This window comes from Bemisia tabaci, chromosome 4, assembly GCF_918797505.1.
Source record: "Bemisia tabaci chromosome 4, PGI_BMITA_v3".
NCBI classification, from domain to species: Eukaryota; Metazoa; Arthropoda; class Insecta; order Hemiptera; family Aleyrodidae; genus Bemisia; species Bemisia tabaci.
Window position 1 is genome coordinate 23253839 of NC_092796.1, and position 16350 is coordinate 23270188.

Below are 16350 nucleotides of genomic sequence, written 5' to 3' on the forward strand. Positions count from 1 at the left end.
AGTGGTTTGAACACTTTTGATGTACTTTTTCTTTCCTAATATTTTTGACTGAATGTTATTTCTAATTTACTATGAGACAGATAATAGCTAGATGCTAAAATACCCAGCCATAATTGTCATTTGACGTGTACGGTTCATTGCCTTTGCAATTCCTTCCAGGTAACTTCCTCAGCAACGGGTCATTAAATGCCTTGTAATTTCTATTACTGTTTATCATCAGAAAGTGTAGAATGGTCGACTCCTTAAGTACTTGCATAAAAAAGTACTCTGAAGCCTTCAGGGACAAGAAACGACCCTGGATAATGCAAAAATAGTTGTTGATAATTATTCTAAATGGTTTCCAAAAATCATTACAAGTTCGGTCAAATTGAGAGAGGGTGAAAAGAGACTGGTGAATATTGGAGGTGTGAGTTTTATTCTTTGGCATGTCATGGAATTTGAATAAAAAACATTTTTTTCGGGGAAAAAAAGAAAAAGAAAAAAAAATACAATTCGCACAGTAAATATTCAACCTTTGGTTATTCATCATACAGATTTGACAAGAAACTGGCCTGGCCTGGCTTTATTGGCTACAGATAAAGAAAAGAGGATGAACAATTAAACATACTTCACTGTCATGCCTCTGATGCCAGCCAATATCATCTGGGTGATATCGATCAAGTTCAACACCTGAGTCTCTTGACTCTCCTTGAGTGGAATCACTTTCTCGAGAGATGCTCTGCAGATGCATTTTTTGGTCCAGTCTCCGCTCCTCTTGGAGAAAAGCTGCCATGTCTGGTGGTGGTTTCACAAGGTCAACATCTGAAAATCACAGAACAACAAGGTAAGTTAAGACAGCTTTTGATCAAAAAATATAAAACAAGATGATTTATTTTGTCGTAACCCTCCCCCCCCCCCCCCCAAAAGGAGTGTTTTCTTCGGCAAATACACTAAAAAATGAACAGTGAAACTGAATGCGAATAAGAGCTTTTAAAATATACTTTGTATAAGAAGTTCACGAGATATTAATGACACTATAAATTAAATAATAACTTAAAAATCATCATCCCGGACATAGATGTATCTTGTCTGTGATGTTGCAGTATTTCTACGAACACCTTATTTTGTATAGGAAACTCTTGGGACAAAGGGTATCCCAGGATAAGGGCACCAAAATGCCCCTCCTCACGGATTTTGAATTTAATGGTCTAAACCCCTTCAGGAGGTCCTAAAAACATGGTTTTGGGCAATTTTAACCTCCTGACCCCAACCACCCCCCCTCCAGCCCCGAAAAACCCATTTTTCGGGGAATTTTGGGGTATTTTCACGTTTTATTTCATATCTCCCGCGTTTTTCAATGAAAATGCACCAAAATTTCACCAAATGTACATCAGGGCAATCACATTCTTGGGTAAAAAAATCAAATTTATCGAAATATATTTAGACTCCGAAAAAAATTCGTGAAAATCGTAAATTTTCAATTTTTTTCAGATTTTAGCGGTTTTAAAAAAAATGAGGACACATACATTTTTTTTTATTGCCTTAAAATGTAGGTAATATACCCAGTTGTTACCAAAAAAAATTTCAAGCCTTCACGCGTGGTGCGTCCCACCGAAAAAATAGTTTTTTTGGCGCCAAAACGGTCAAAATGGCTCTTTTGGCAACGGTTTACTCGCACGCTATCAAGATAGTAACACTAAAATCTCTAATTTTTGGTTTCAATGTTTCAAGAAGCATGCCCTAGTATCGTCAGAAAAGGTTTCAAGTCGATCGAGTCCTTACGCCCCACGTAAAGTACCGGTTTTTGGCGCCAAAATGGTCAACATTCCTATTTCAGAAGAGGTTACTCGCCGTAGGGTGGCCCTTATTTTTGACTTTACGGAATTTAAAGTGCAGAGCCCTGCAAATGGTTTCATTTGATGAGAAAATAACTGGGAAAAAATAACAATGGAGAAAAAAATATTTTAAAACGCGCCTCAAAGAGCCTAAAGTTCCGAGCGTGGCGTGCGAAGACGCGTTTTTTCGTCATTTTGCGAATTTTTTTTCTCCCGTTGAAATGTTTCTACGGCTTTGAAATTTTTGTAGGTAACATACTTTTTAGAGTACTTTACGAGAAAAATAATGAAATTTACCTCGCCCAATTTAAAATGCCCTTTTTACCTCATCAAAGAGGCCATGTCGTGCGATTTTGCCGATTTTCCCTTACAATCTACCCGCACGGCGCGCGGCGTGTCTTTTTTCCACCTTTAAATTGTTGCTTCGGTTTTGAAATTTTCTGAAGTAGGTATCACATATTTTATAGTAATTCACGAAAAAAATAACAACATTTACCTCGCTACTTTTAAAATACCCCATTTCCCCTTCAAAGTGGCCTCGTTTGGCTGCCAAAACTCGTTCAGGCAAACTGTGCCGGGAGAATGTTTATGAACAATCGACGAAATCGCATGATGTGTGATGGGCGAGGTAAATTTCATTATTTTTCTCGTAAAGTACTCTAAAAAGTATGTTACCTACAAAAATTTCAAAGCCGTAGAAACATTTCAACGGGAGAAAAAAAATTCGCAAAATGACGAAAAAAACGCGTCTTCGCACGCCACGCTCGGAACTTTAGGCTCTTTGAGGCGCGTTTTAAAATATTTTTTTCTCCATTGTTATTTTTTCCCAGTTATTTTCTCATCAAATGAAACCATTTGCAGGGCTCTGCACTTTAAATTCCGTAAAGTCAAAAATAAGGGCCACCCTACGGCGAGTAACCTCTTCTGAAATAGGAATGTTGACCATTTTGGCGCCAAAAACCGGTACTTTACGTGGGGCGTAAGGACTCGATCGACTTGAAACCTTTTCTGACGATACTAGGGCATGCTTCTTGAAACATTGAAACCAAAAATTAGAGATTTTAGTGTTACTATCTTGATAGCGTGCGAGTAAACCGTTGCCAAAAGAGCCATTTTGACCGTTTTGGCGCCAAAAAAACTATTTTTTCGGTGGGACGCACCACGCGTGAAGGCTTGAAATTTTTTTTGGTAACAACTGGGTATATTACCTACATTTTAAGGCAATAAAAAAAAATGTATGTGTCCTCATTTTTTTTAAAACCGCTAAAATCTGAAAAAAATTGAAAATTTACGATTTTCACGAATTTTTTTCGGAGTCTAAATATATTTCGATAAATTTGATTTTTTTACCCAAGAATGTGATTGCCCTGATGTACATTTGGTGAAATTTTGGTGCATTTTCATTGAAAAACGCGGGAGATATGAAATAAAACGTGAAAATACCCCAAAATTCCCCGAAAAATGGGTTTTTCGGGGCTGGAGGGGGGGTGGTTGGGGTCAGGAGGTTAAAATTGCCCAAAACCATGTTTTTAGGACCTCCTGAAGGGGTTTAGACCATTAAATTCAAAATCCGTGAGGAGGGGCATTTTGGTGCCCTTATCCTGGGATACCCTTTGTCTGAAAACTTTGGTATCTTGTCTCACAAGAGTAAAGAAATTTATTGGAAATCTCAGGCGACTTTATGTCATGGTTCTCCTATAAAAAATAAAATGTTAAAAAGAAATACTGGAACAGCGCAATCAAGATACATTTCTTTGTGTGGAAGATGACGAAATGAGGGCATTGGTGCTTTGATGGTTACATGAATACATTTTCCTTTAAAACCTATCATACAACTGAGAAATTGGCTACGAGTTGTGCAGGCTTGTTCTGAACTTGATGAATTTCTCGAAAATAATCTTTTTTTTCTCATTATAATAACGATAATTGAATCTCTCGGTTCGAAAACGACCCACATCAGAAAAATGAAATTTTTCAGGAGACAATATCGATTCTGTAACGGTCAGAAAAAGACGGTCAGAATGGTACCTATGTAAAAAAATGACCAAGGTAAAAAACCGGAGTTGGGTCGTTTCCGAACTGAGCGGTTCAATTTCTCTTATGAAGAGTTTCATTTCCCTTTTTTCACACATCTACCGATGTAAAATTTCGAGATTGCAGTGTAATAAACTTCTTTGAAGCGAGATATTTGCATTCAGAGAATTCATAGCTTGACTTCTTGACTAAAACATAAATTAGGAGCTTTCCTATGAGTACAATAAAGGTAGAATATTCAGTACTAAGCTTATGATAATTGCAACTGAGAAAAGCAAATTCAACGTTACCTGATTTTAGGTAGGCATCATCATCTATGTCTATACCCAGGAACGAAGATCGCTTTTGGTGAAGCTCTTTCTTAATTCGCTTTGTAGAATCTAACCTCCTTAAAATACTCTGGATTAAAAACAAAAGAGAGAAAAAAAAAACATTTTTTGAGGAAATGAAATTTGGAGAAAGCACAGATATGATATTTTAAGTACAAATATGATGAAACGGATTGCATTTTGCAAAAAGGAACCACTAGCATTGCAATGATGCTAAGATTGGGCAACTTCATCTTTTGCAATAAAATTGCGGAAATCGTGAAAAACTATGAAATTTAGATGGTAATTTTTGTCTTAAATTTACAGTTTTTAGCGAGTAAAATAGAAACTATTAATGGATAATCGGGTTTTTCCTCCAAGACAAAAGAAGTTGCACAATCTTAGCAACATTGCAATGCTAGTGGTTCCTTTTTGCAAAATGCAATCCAAACACTAAGGACTTCCAACAGTTGTCTCCAAGGAGAATTAAATTACTTTCTTGAAATTCCAAGAGTACTTTCTAGGAAATTCTTTATGCCCCCACAGAGGCGGATTTGTCCAATTTCCTGTTTGCAAGGGTGACGATTTACTCTTGCGATAGCTCTGCATATTTATCAAGTTAAATAAATCACTTTTTCCATTGTATAAAATTATAAATTTAGCAAAGAAAATTTAAAAGACCAAAAAGATGTCTCTAGAGAAGGAAATTGTCTCACTTTAATAGGTGCCTGCTTTTCGTTTTTCGTTTCAACTGGAGGAGGCGGAGGCTTTTCTTTAGGAGGCTCCAGCATGCTTGAATTCTCAAGAGGAAAGACGGAATCTGGCATCATGTCCGGCAAAATATTTATCACAGGATCCTGGAATCGAAAAGAAAAACAGAATTTTTTACTTATGAAAAAAAATTGAATTCTCACTGAATGAAAGTTTAGATTACATGTTATTCTGGAAAAATCTAAAATTCTGTTCCGGTAAGAGTAAGACATTCACCAAGGAAATTAATCCTTCATAATTTTGGAAGTAGCATTTCTAAAACGTTATTGCTTTGGATCCCTTGAGACTCACTTAAAGGTTTAAAGAGACATCTAGAATAATTGAGGCCTTAATCTTCGGCCATTGCCAGCAATATCAGAAAGAAGGTTGAGTACTTGATATATAATTTTAATTTTAGCAAAATAATTGAGTGGAGACGGCTGAGTTTTTGTAAATTTCCTTGATTCAAGAGAAAAAGGAAAGAGAACTAGAACAAACACACAACTTGGATATTATGAAAAAGATATTATGAGCTAATTCTCATTTTAAGTACTCACACATCCTTCAGAGGGTTCACACATAGGAACTTCATTTGCCGAAGAAATCACCAACTGCGATAAGGCATTAGAAGCATTAGTAAGCAGTTCTCGAGAGGACTGGTTGTGGCCAGCATCATAACGCTCTGCACTCTCTTCACATTGCTGAAAACTGGTAACGTATTGGTTGGTATTATCAAGCTTTGCTGGGGCCGGGTTTTCTGACATACAGTATTGATCAGAATTATCCCTCCCCTTTGCAATCTCCTCTATGATGATTGGATGATGATTTATAGATTGATCTTGGTCCAGGTGGAGATTGTAGTCATCAGCCTGACTAACTGAGCTTGAGACATCAGCCGTGAGGATCCCCGAGTCTTCTTTATCAGTATCACCGCTTACGTATGATGCAGGATAATTCTTATTTGGACAGTAGTCAAAATCTTCAAGGCTCTGTACACGTTTCAAGGCTTCATTGCTCAGTCGAAATTTATCTACATCAAGGCTATCGAGCGAGGCATGTCGGAAATGAGATTGCCTCAGCTCTTGAAGAAATAATCCATCTTGATATTCACTTGCTGCCATTTGTGAGCTGATGTATTTTTTGTGCTCCTCCTCGATGTCTTTGATCTTGTCTTTCAGGATATCCAGCTGCTCCATTTCTTCCAGGTCATCATCTTTGTACTCACGGTAGATTTCTACTGGTGGATTGCTGGGTGCCTCGACTAGAGCCACTTTTGGAGGAGTGGTTTTTTGCGGGGAGCTTTCGACTGATGAGGTTATTTTCTCCATTGCAGATAGACGCTCTTTCACTGAAACCTCAGACTCGACTCTGGTGCGGCTGGTTGATTTCTCTTCGTTTGATTTTTCAAGAGACGATAAACGTTCTCGGATGGATTTGGAAGCTGCCAAGTCACCGTTCATCAACTTACTATCACGTTTATTGGTGTCATTGGATATTTTCTCGAACAATTCTCGTCGCTTTGAGATGTCAACTTTGGGAAGGTTGAGAGGCTTTTTGTCGTCATCAGCATTTGAATCTGACTGACTGAATCTACGATGACGTAATTCTGATATTTTCCCTTCTATTTTGGGAGTCGAGCCTCGGAGAACACTGTCAAACTCAGACTTCAATTTTTGGTATTCAGGTTTCGATTCTGATTTGCCGGAGCACTGGCTTGATCTCGACTTTACAATGTTCTCAGCGTAGCTAATACAATTTTGAACAGCTTTTTCATATGCATTTGAATCACCCCCTGCAATTGGTTTGTCTTTTTTATCTACGTCTTTGCTCGAGAGACTATCGACAGATTCACGCAATGGGCTCAGTTTCCTTTCTTCTTCATCTTTTCCCTGAAATAAAAGAAAAACAAACAGATAAATTTAGCCATCTAAAAATTTGTTACTATACCGCAAAAACCTAATCTTGCTGAGCCAAAGAAATGATCTTGAGAAACATTTACCATAAAAGAGTCTCGGTCCTGCAATAACAGCAAAGCGAGGATTCATCTTTATTTTTTCGAATTTTCTCCGGTTGATAAAGAAATTGTAACACTTCGAAACTTTCCAGGGTTTTTTATTCACCCTTTGTTTTTTTGCAGACTTTCCTCAAAAATAATTCGGAGGGAAATTTAGTTTCACTCATGAGCAGCTGTGAATGAGAAATGGAATTTTTGAGGTTTTGTGTCAAATGGTATGGATTGTGCGGATATTTGTAAGTCTTAGCAATGAGAGAATATTTTTGACTAATTTTGATCTTAATAAACTTTTGTCCACACACTATATTCACTGCGAGGTCATCCTATTTTCTAGAGATGTATTTAATCCATTAAAATCCTCATAAATTATGAGGAAATGTCCAGTCCTATTTTGCTCTCTATGTCAGCATTCTCCCCTTACGATCGACCATATTTTGCTATCTTGCCCAGAAACCTATACTACACGCATCAAAATTCAAAATTAAAATTAAATTCATACACCCATCCTTTAAGCTCTGATGATCCAAAACTAACTACCAAAATTTTATATGATCTTTTCCGGTAGAACAATTCATTTATGATAGGAAACAATTTAACAATGAATTTCCGATACAATGCAGTAAGAATAATTCAATGTATTATCAAACTCAAAAATAGAGGTTCTAAAGAGGGCTGCAAAGTGGACACCATGAATAGGAACAGAGTAAGAGAAAATCGCATCGTCTAATTTTTTGACTATCACAAGAAAAAGAGTGGTATTTCATTGTGTCATTTAAAGAAAATAGGAGATTTCTTTAAAAACTGGGTTCATTAGTAGAAAACTGAGAATTACACACAGTGCTAGCGAAACAAGTGATACTATCATATCTCTTAACTTAAATATGAGGTCCTTACATTTTTTTCCTTTGGACTTGAGACAGTGCTTAAACCAAGGTCGCTTAAATCATCCGAGTTGTCTTCTTGATAAATAGGTAGACTCAACTTCCTTCCTCGGGAGCTCCTGAAAATTTATTCATAAAAGATTTTTTATGGCAAAAAGCAAGGAAACTACTGCCCTCAAATATTCTGTACAATAAAACAGTGGTTAATTCTAGAACAATCTGGGAGATTCCCAGAAAAAGAGAATACGGTCTCATGCCCCTTTTTCTTGAAAATTTGCTTCATGGATTTTTTGTACCTCAATAAGTACACATACAAAATTTTAGACAAAATTTTCAATTGTTGGAACCATCAGAGGACCATTTTTTAAAGACAGGATCGACATTCAGCTTTAATAATCACCAAAGCCTATGACTGCTCATCCATTTTCGGGAAAAAAAAAGTGTTGAGCCGGAAAATTTTCAAAATTTCTCCCAGAAGACCTGACAAAAAATAAGTTTCGCGAATGGTAAAATTTCATTCCAAAATTATGAAAATTTCTTCTGAACAATAGAGTTCAGATATCAGTCAGTTTCAGCCATCAGAAAACCAAAATGAAAACTTTCAATTTGTTTTTCTGAAAGTGCGTGTTTTCATTAGACAGCCTTTTTCCAGAAATCTCCCAATTACTGGAAACTTTAGTGAGACAACACCTTCAAGAGTTTCCGACACATTTCTTACATCATTCAGACAAATATTTCTCATTATTTTAGGGCATTATACACTATGAATTTTTTAAACTTAAATAGAGATACAAATAAAGACCATCAGAGGGTTTGATAAATATAATAAGATCCCACCTTTGCCAAAACACGAACATCATGTACCCACTAAAAATCACACAATATAAAACAATGTATCATGTTTCATACTAATATAAACTGCAAATTTCTGGAGAAAGAATTTAAAAAATTGTTTAAAACTAATTATAAAAACAAAAACCAGACTTTTTGAAGGAATAAGACAGAAAAAGCAATACCTCACATTAGTTACAAGATCTCTTTGGGTGAGTGCTGACTTTTCTCTCCACCAATGAAGACTTAAAGAATTCCCAGTTGTGAAGGGATAGAACTTGAAGAGGTCTCAATTTTGGAAATGCATGAACTATTCTTCGGCTTAAGTTTAAAAGCAAAATCTTTGTGAGCTTCAGTTGCTTATACTCATTACTTCAGAATTTGTTATTAGTCTTGTTAATAAAATTTATCCTTTACATGACGAAGTGACTCCATAGTAAATAAAGCTTTCTACAAGAAAACATCAATAAACTACATTGAAAATTTGAAGGAAGGAAGTGATGAGATTGAAAACCATGATTACCTTTCTTCCATCATCTCATTGAATGTTTTGCTGCGTCTCCGATTGCGATCATGATCCTCTAATTCAAATTTCTTCACCTCAACTACTCTTTCGATAATATGCTCCTGTCGTTTTCTTCTGCTGGACTTCCAATTATCTAGGTTCTGCGCAGAAGAAAAAAGAGAAAAATTTAAATGTTATTACTAAACATAGAATTACCCATTAAGTATTATGGAGAACAATTATTTATGAAGCAAATCAATAGAGATTGAGGCTGAAAACTTGTTCTTCAAGTGAATAAAACAGTTGCTTTACCTCGAGGATTTACTTTAAAGGAGGGAACCGAACAAGCAAGGTAGATGTTTAAAAATCAAATACTGGTGAAAAATAAACAAGCCACTTGAAAATCAGAAAACCTTTTCGAACTGAGAATAAAATGGCATGTTGTTTCAAGCCATGCAAAGTGAAGTGGACTGCATTTTGCAATTTGGAACTGCAATATCTGGCTCAGTTCAGAAATGACATGTGCACCATTAGTTTTCTATGCACATAAGTGTTTTTACGGAAGGGCTAAAAATTGTAGTTTGTAATCGCAAAATGTAGTCCAAGTGTTATGCATTAGGAGGGGAAATCATTCCCTTAAGGCATCGATTCAGCAAGATGACAACTTCAATTGTAGAGATGACTTTTCAATAAACTGATTAAAGAAATGCAGTAAAAATTGTGAGCAGTAAGTTACCAGTTAAATGACAACTCTCTTATTCAATGCATCATAAGCATTAGGTTGTTCTTCTTAAGTAATAGGTAGAAGAGCCGAACAACTTCAGGTACTTACATTTTGCCAGTCGGCTCCTTCATCCTTAACTGGAGCCACTTTTTTCACCTCTTCAACTTTCTTCAATTGTTCATGGGCAGAGCGGTACAGGCCAGCTGGACCAACTTTGATGAACTGTAGGGGGTTTGCTGCTGGTTTAGGGGCGGTTACTGTGATATTGCGAGTTGGAATACCTCCTGTGGGTGAAGTAGGCTGGAAATTAAAAGGGAGATGAGATGATACTTAGGTGAATAGACTGCTAAGTTTCACAGGAAAAAAGTAACTTGATTTGTGGCAGTTGGTTACAAATTGATTTGCATAAGAAAAAAGGTTGGAGAAACTACTTCAGGTTCAGGTATTAGACGTTTTTTATTTACACAAAAAGGATGTCAGGTTATACAAAGCACTCTGGGATTGAGATAAAATTAGGCTTTCTTGTCAAATATTACGACTTAATTAGCAAGGTTCTAATCTTGTAGATTTTGCAACTTGCAATGCTTTTGTGGGAACGAACCTGGAGATTGCAAGGGTAAAATTTCATGAGACTCTTAAAACTTTTTTTTTTAAACGACTCATGTAGTCACGAAACGTCAAAAATGAAGGGATGAGAGCCAAAGAGGCTTAATTGCATTGGAAAGTTTTAATTAACAATTTATTCATATATAGGTATACCTACCTACTCAAGAATAATTGCGAAATCTCCATGTAAAACATACACCCGTTATGCCGTTAATAAGTAAGAGACAAGGTGTAAAGTGGAACTTAGAAACAATGCAATGAAAGTAAGTCATCCTATCAAATCATGAAAATTTAATTTTTTGGAAAAAAAAGAGTCGAATTCCAAAGTTCCTCCTTGAATTCTCACTTTTGTTGAGGGTTACCTAATCAGCACTTGAGAGTTCTATGAAATAAGTACTAAAAGGAAACTTCATAATGTAGATTTTGATTTTGCATATCTACGTGAGTCGTACATACAGGGTGTCCCAGGATTGAGTAAGAATATTGAGAGAGTCCATTCTTTGAGTAAAAAAAGACGTTTTTGTGGTAAAACCTTTTTTCCCCCCAAAAACGCTTTCCCTAGGGGCCACGGCCCCCCAAAGTTGGACAAAAAAATCGTCTTTTTAACACTATGGCATTGTTTATCAACCACTATTAATGAAAATTGGTAACTGGGTATAATATTAAGCGTTCTTTTCCTTCTGGACCTCCATAAAAGGGGAAACTTATTTTGAAGGGAGTTTAGGGGGGTATCGAACCTACGGGGGGCCAAAATTAATGTTTCTAACGACAAAAACTGATTTTTGACGGCACCACTAGATTCAGCGTTAAAAAATATTGAAAAATGTATCTTGCGTTTTGTCGCTATGACTCATCGTTTTGGAGATAAAAGGGACTAGTAGGGGAATAATAGGGGGATAATGGGGCTCCCGAAAGCATTTTTGGAAAAAGTTATTCCACAAAAACGTCTTTTTTTTACCGGAGGACTCCTTCAATATTCGTATTTAATCCTGAGACACCCTGTAAACTGGGATATAAAGAAACTGCCCTCGATTTTCAAAGTAAAAATTCTCGACACGGAAGTATGGAGGAGCAGGGGTTGGTGAACGTACCGATTTCGGAGCTTCGTCTGTTTGTGGCTCCATTTTTTCAGGTGTCGAGGGACCGTTAGGTTGGCCATCGGCTTCTGGGCATGTGAGGTACAGCTGATCTACGATGTTTGGCATGCTAAAGCCCACATCAAGCGCCGTTCATTCAGATTAGCCTGAAACAGCAAACAATGTTCACTCGTTAAATCTTACTCCATAAAAACCAAAAGAAAAATATTCACAATTTTACCAGTACGTTTGTTCATAATTGGAGAACGTATACTATGGCAACGTACGAAGGCTTGTGCGGCGTTTTTTCTTAGCACGGCAGAAGACTAGCGCAGTGATCCATAAAATTAGGGAAGCAGGAGCATAGGAGCACTGGCAGCATCTCGAGGAACTAGCTGCGAACATTACGCAACGAGAGTAACTACAAGATCGTCGCGCTAGGGAAAAACGACATATGAACTTTCGGGCGTTGCCGAATTTCCTCAGATAAGATTTTAATATTCTTATGGGAAATTATACACATTTTCTTTAAGAATTTTCTGGATATTTTTTAATGAGTTAGAAGTTAAATTCCCTGTAGAGTTTGAAGACAAATATTCACAAATTACCAAAACAAATTTGAACTTCATCGGAGGAAATCTGGCAACAACTGAAGGGCTATACGGTGTTCTTCTTCAGCGCGGCAGAATAGACACCTAGGCGGGGCGGGGCTACACGAATGGCTTTTTAAGTACCGACGAAAATCTTGCTTTTAATTAAGACTCCACTCCATCGGCTAATTTGCGCGGTAATCGACGTGCTAAGTTGCCGAGTTGTAAATCGCTCCAGAAATTCTCACGATTGATTTTAAAATCGGCCTCCATCAAACAAAAATGGGCAACTCGAAAAAGAACCCCCCCCCCCCCGTAAAAAGAGAGCTTTCGATCCGTGTTGTCGCTTTTTCTTTTGAACTACGGACTTAACACTGGAAAAAAAACACATTGGATCTAGAGTCCAGACTCTTAAAAACATCGACAAGAAAAAATACTCTTGATTCAATCAGATTTAAGCAGAATGGATCCAAAGGAAATCCGCTCAAATTAAGTGGTTTGGTTCTTGATTTAAGCTTAAACCTGATTGAATCAAGAGTCCTTTTTCTTGCCAATGTTTTCAAGAGTCTGGACTCTGGATCCAATTTGTTTTTTTCCCCCAATGAACTGGCAGAGCTAGCCAAGCTTTGGACGGCGTTCAGACTAAGTCCTTTCCTTGCGTTAAAAAATAAAGTATAAAAAAACAATTAATAATCTAACAACAAAAGTTGGGCACCACCGTTTAACACATAGCGGTGAAGTCAGAGTGGAAAAAGCATGGTATTTTTTATGTGGCTGTGCACAAGGGGCAGAACTACTGCGAGCAACTATTCGAGCTCTGAAGCCGCTCAAATTGCCATCGCGGTTATTGAAGGCGAAATCGACCAAATGCGAGACATGTAATGACGCAAGGGTAAATAAAATTATGAAAATTATGAATTTGATTGAAAAATCATACGAACTTCGAGAGGGGAGTAGAGTAAGAGTTAAAAATGTTGAGATCTGTACGACTGGCTAAAGTTTCTGACTGTTCCTTCTCGTACAACAAAACACACGGCTAAAAAAAACATTTCTTTGAGTAGACAAACATAACGGCGCACGAAATGCTTTCTGACCTACTACGCGGAGTGAGGGCGAACGACAAAAATCAGTAACGTACGTAAAATATCTCCGTAGCCTCCTGCACCCGTTCATTTCGAACTTAGTCTAGCAATTTGGAGTATATTCCTTCAAACCAATTTATTTTGGTCAAAAATAAGGTCAAATTCAACGATTTACCTCCCAAATAACGTATCCCGCTTGCAACATTTCAAAATATCCAAGCTGACTGTAATTCTTAGGAGAGAGTATCAACATCAGGACTTGAAATTTGTCTAGATAACTACAGACCAGCGTAGTAAAAATTACAAGCTTGCACTAATTCATTTTCCTCCTGAAAAATAGAACATGCGCGAAAATTTTCGGCCGTTTTGACTGAGATGCACGCTTCCGGAATGTAACCGTCGAACTGGCCTGCTATTCGGACATTTTGAAAGCTACGCGGTTGCCACAGAATTTGGAAAAAGAAATTCCCTGACAAATTTTGGTGAAATTTCCAGACACTTGAAGATAAGACAAATGGCTAGAAGACATAATTGAAAATAGTTTTCAGGCAAAATGTGTAGTTCGAAACCTCAAACCCATTTTAGAACGCAAATAAAGAAGATTCAACAAATTTTCCCTGACATTTTCTACATTTTCGTCATTTTCCCTGACATTTCCCGGTTTTCTCTGACTTTTTAAAATTCCCTGACATTTCTTGGTGTTATCGATTTTTCCTGACTGTAGCAACCCTGAAGCTGTGAAACGGCACGGCAACAATGCGTACAAGTTGAAATGCCAATTATATTTGTGCACTGGTTAAAGTTTACACTATGAATAAAAATAATGATGAAAAAGCGGGGGTTTTCTGGTGTTTCGATGGCTCAGCTTGCAAAGCTCCGTTTGCCGAGAGTAAAACAAACACCGATTAGAGGAGGAGGGAGGGGAGGGGCGCGAAAAACTTGATTTTCCGCTGATTGGAGGCTGCTTCGAGGAGGAGCTATTCGAGAAATGCCGGTCGTTGGGTTGAAAGCCACCGCGCCCGGTAAAGAGTGACGTTCTGACGTTTAACTGCTTTTTCACACTCCTAATTTGGCCCCGCAACGGTAGCCCTCCCGCTGGGAATTACTGCCGTCGGCGGCTACTGCTTGGAATGGGTGAGTTATCGATACGAATAAATACAGAGAAATATGATGAGGGGAAATGAAAAGAGAGAGAGCATTGGCGTCGTGGAAGCGTTAAGGGGTCTGTGATGAGGGGGGGGGGTTCAAAAAATCCGAAACTTAGCGTTACGTATTCTATGAACGACCCCTTGTCATTCCTACTCAGCCATTAGCCTCTCTGAGCCTTTTTTTTATGATAGAAAGGAAAATGGCGCTTACAGAAACCGTATGTTTCGAATGCCAAACATTGGCGGATCCAGAAAATTGGCAACATTGTCTTTCCTCCATTTAAACCTATAGAAATGTATCGATTCTTGGAGGGGTTAGATGCTCCGACAAGAATCGATTATTTAACATAGGTTTCAATGGAGGGAATCCAGTGTTGCCAAATTGCTGGATCCGTCTCTGAGAGGGGGGGGGGGGAGAGGGAAAATGCGAGGGGCGAGGGAGAGCACTGGAAAAAAAACACATTGGATCTAGAGTCCAGACTCTTGAAAACATTTACAAGAAAAAGTACTCTTGATTCAATCAGAATCTAGCTTAAATCAAGAATCAAGCCTCTTAATCTAAGCGGATTTCGTTTTGATTCAAGCAAAAATCCGATTGAATCAAGAGTATTTTTTCTTGTCAATGTTTTCAAGAGTCCGGACTCTAGATCCAATGTGTTTTTTTTTTTCTAGTGTACTGGAGAAATAATTTTTTCAGGTTCTCCTTTTTTCTTCCGGATTCTACGATGTGCTAGATCTCTCCTAATTTTGAGCTGTGGAGTGTAAATTTGAAGCCGAAATTAATTTCAAGGAAGCTGGCTCCGGCGAGGTGAAAGATTTTTTACGTATTCCGAGATTTATGCGGAAACCGAATCACGTACGCCATTAGCGTTTATAGACTTGCCGAAGAAAGTGGAGACAGCTGGGGCATGGACCGTCCGGGATGCGTGATGCTCAGAGGAGACGAAAGGGCGCGGAGCTCCGAGGTTGCCACTCGAATCGAAAAAATATCGTATTTTTGACAAAAAATATGCATGATGCTCGCCATTTTTTCAATATTTTCAATTCGAGCGGGGTTGAGCTTTTTTTTAATTTGACCATAAGTTACCGGTCATATTCAAGACTGGGTAAGAAAAAGCCTCCCATAAAAACAACAGCTTTCCTAGAAGTAAAAGACTGCCGGAATTAACCGGTTATTTATCAACTTTCGGTAAAGTTTCCATGTTCGGTAGAAGAAAGGTTGATATGATTGCCGAGAACGCGTTGAAGTCGCAAGAGAACTGATGAAAATATCAGGAAATTCTGGGGGTATCAACTACAAGAAAACTGTTGATTTCGTCACTTACTTTTTCGTTCTGCAGGATAACAGACGAGAAGAAAGAAAAGTTACGTTTTGCGTCAACAGAGGGAGTTGACAAAATACTAGAGTTGAACAACGTTTGACTTTTTTTAAAAAAACCATCTTACAATTTTTTTTTTTTTTTTTTTTTTTTTTTTTTTTTTTTAAAAAATAAAGAAACACATTTATGGATCCTCCCACTTGGATGGGTACTTCAACACGGAGTCCATGCATATTAACACTTCGTGGATAAGTGAGGATCGTCTGAAAGTTATAAATCCCCGACGAGATGCCAATAGGTGACTTCATACCGCGTATAAAAATACGGGTGGGTAGGCATTTTTAATATTTGTCATTTCCAAAATGAAGAATAACAGGAGTGAAAAAATTCCACGTGAACTGGAGTGGGTACTTGAAGAAATAATGTACAAGAAATGAGTGAAGAAATTTTTATTTTAGAATTCAGGCACGCTTTTGTACACGGGCGCGGCGTTACGTTGGACTAACTAGCCGGCAAAAATTTGAGGACATGCCGCGTTAATTCGATCTCATCAGTGATGCAAGTGGAGCAACCTGTCCTTCGATCCCAATAACAATGATGAGACCAAAGTTGAAGAAACCATACTATGCACCTACAAGTTATACAACGTCGAGCAATATTTTTCAAAG

General features: G+C 37.7%; 1 protein-coding gene and 1 long non-coding RNA gene across 4 annotated transcripts in view; one reads left to right on the top strand and one right to left on the bottom strand.

Moving 5' to 3' along the window:
* smash (smallish) overlaps positions 1-16350 on the bottom strand; it is a 146941-nt gene that overhangs the window by 10740 nt on the left and 119851 nt on the right. For all 3 annotated transcript variants that reach the window (XM_072299529.1, XM_019054253.2, XM_072299528.1), the window contains 8 exons: positions 11559-11710; positions 9970-10161; positions 9156-9298; positions 7815-7920; positions 5464-6795; positions 4873-5013; positions 4139-4247; positions 608-801 (listed from right to left, as the gene is read on the bottom strand). In XM_072299529.1, coding sequence (XP_072155630.1) covers positions 608-801; positions 4139-4247; positions 4873-5013; positions 5464-6795; positions 7815-7920; positions 9156-9298; positions 9970-10161; positions 11559-11672 — 2331 coding nt within the window. In that variant the 5' untranslated portion in view covers positions 11673-11710. The remainder of the gene's footprint in view (positions 1-607; positions 802-4138; positions 4248-4872; positions 5014-5463; positions 6796-7814; positions 7921-9155; positions 9299-9969; positions 10162-11558; positions 11711-16350) is intronic.
* Positions 689-7224, top strand: LOC140224458 (uncharacterized). Its single transcript, XR_011899731.1, has 2 exons — positions 689-823; positions 7044-7224. It is a non-coding gene; the product is annotated as an uncharacterized lncRNA (long non-coding RNA).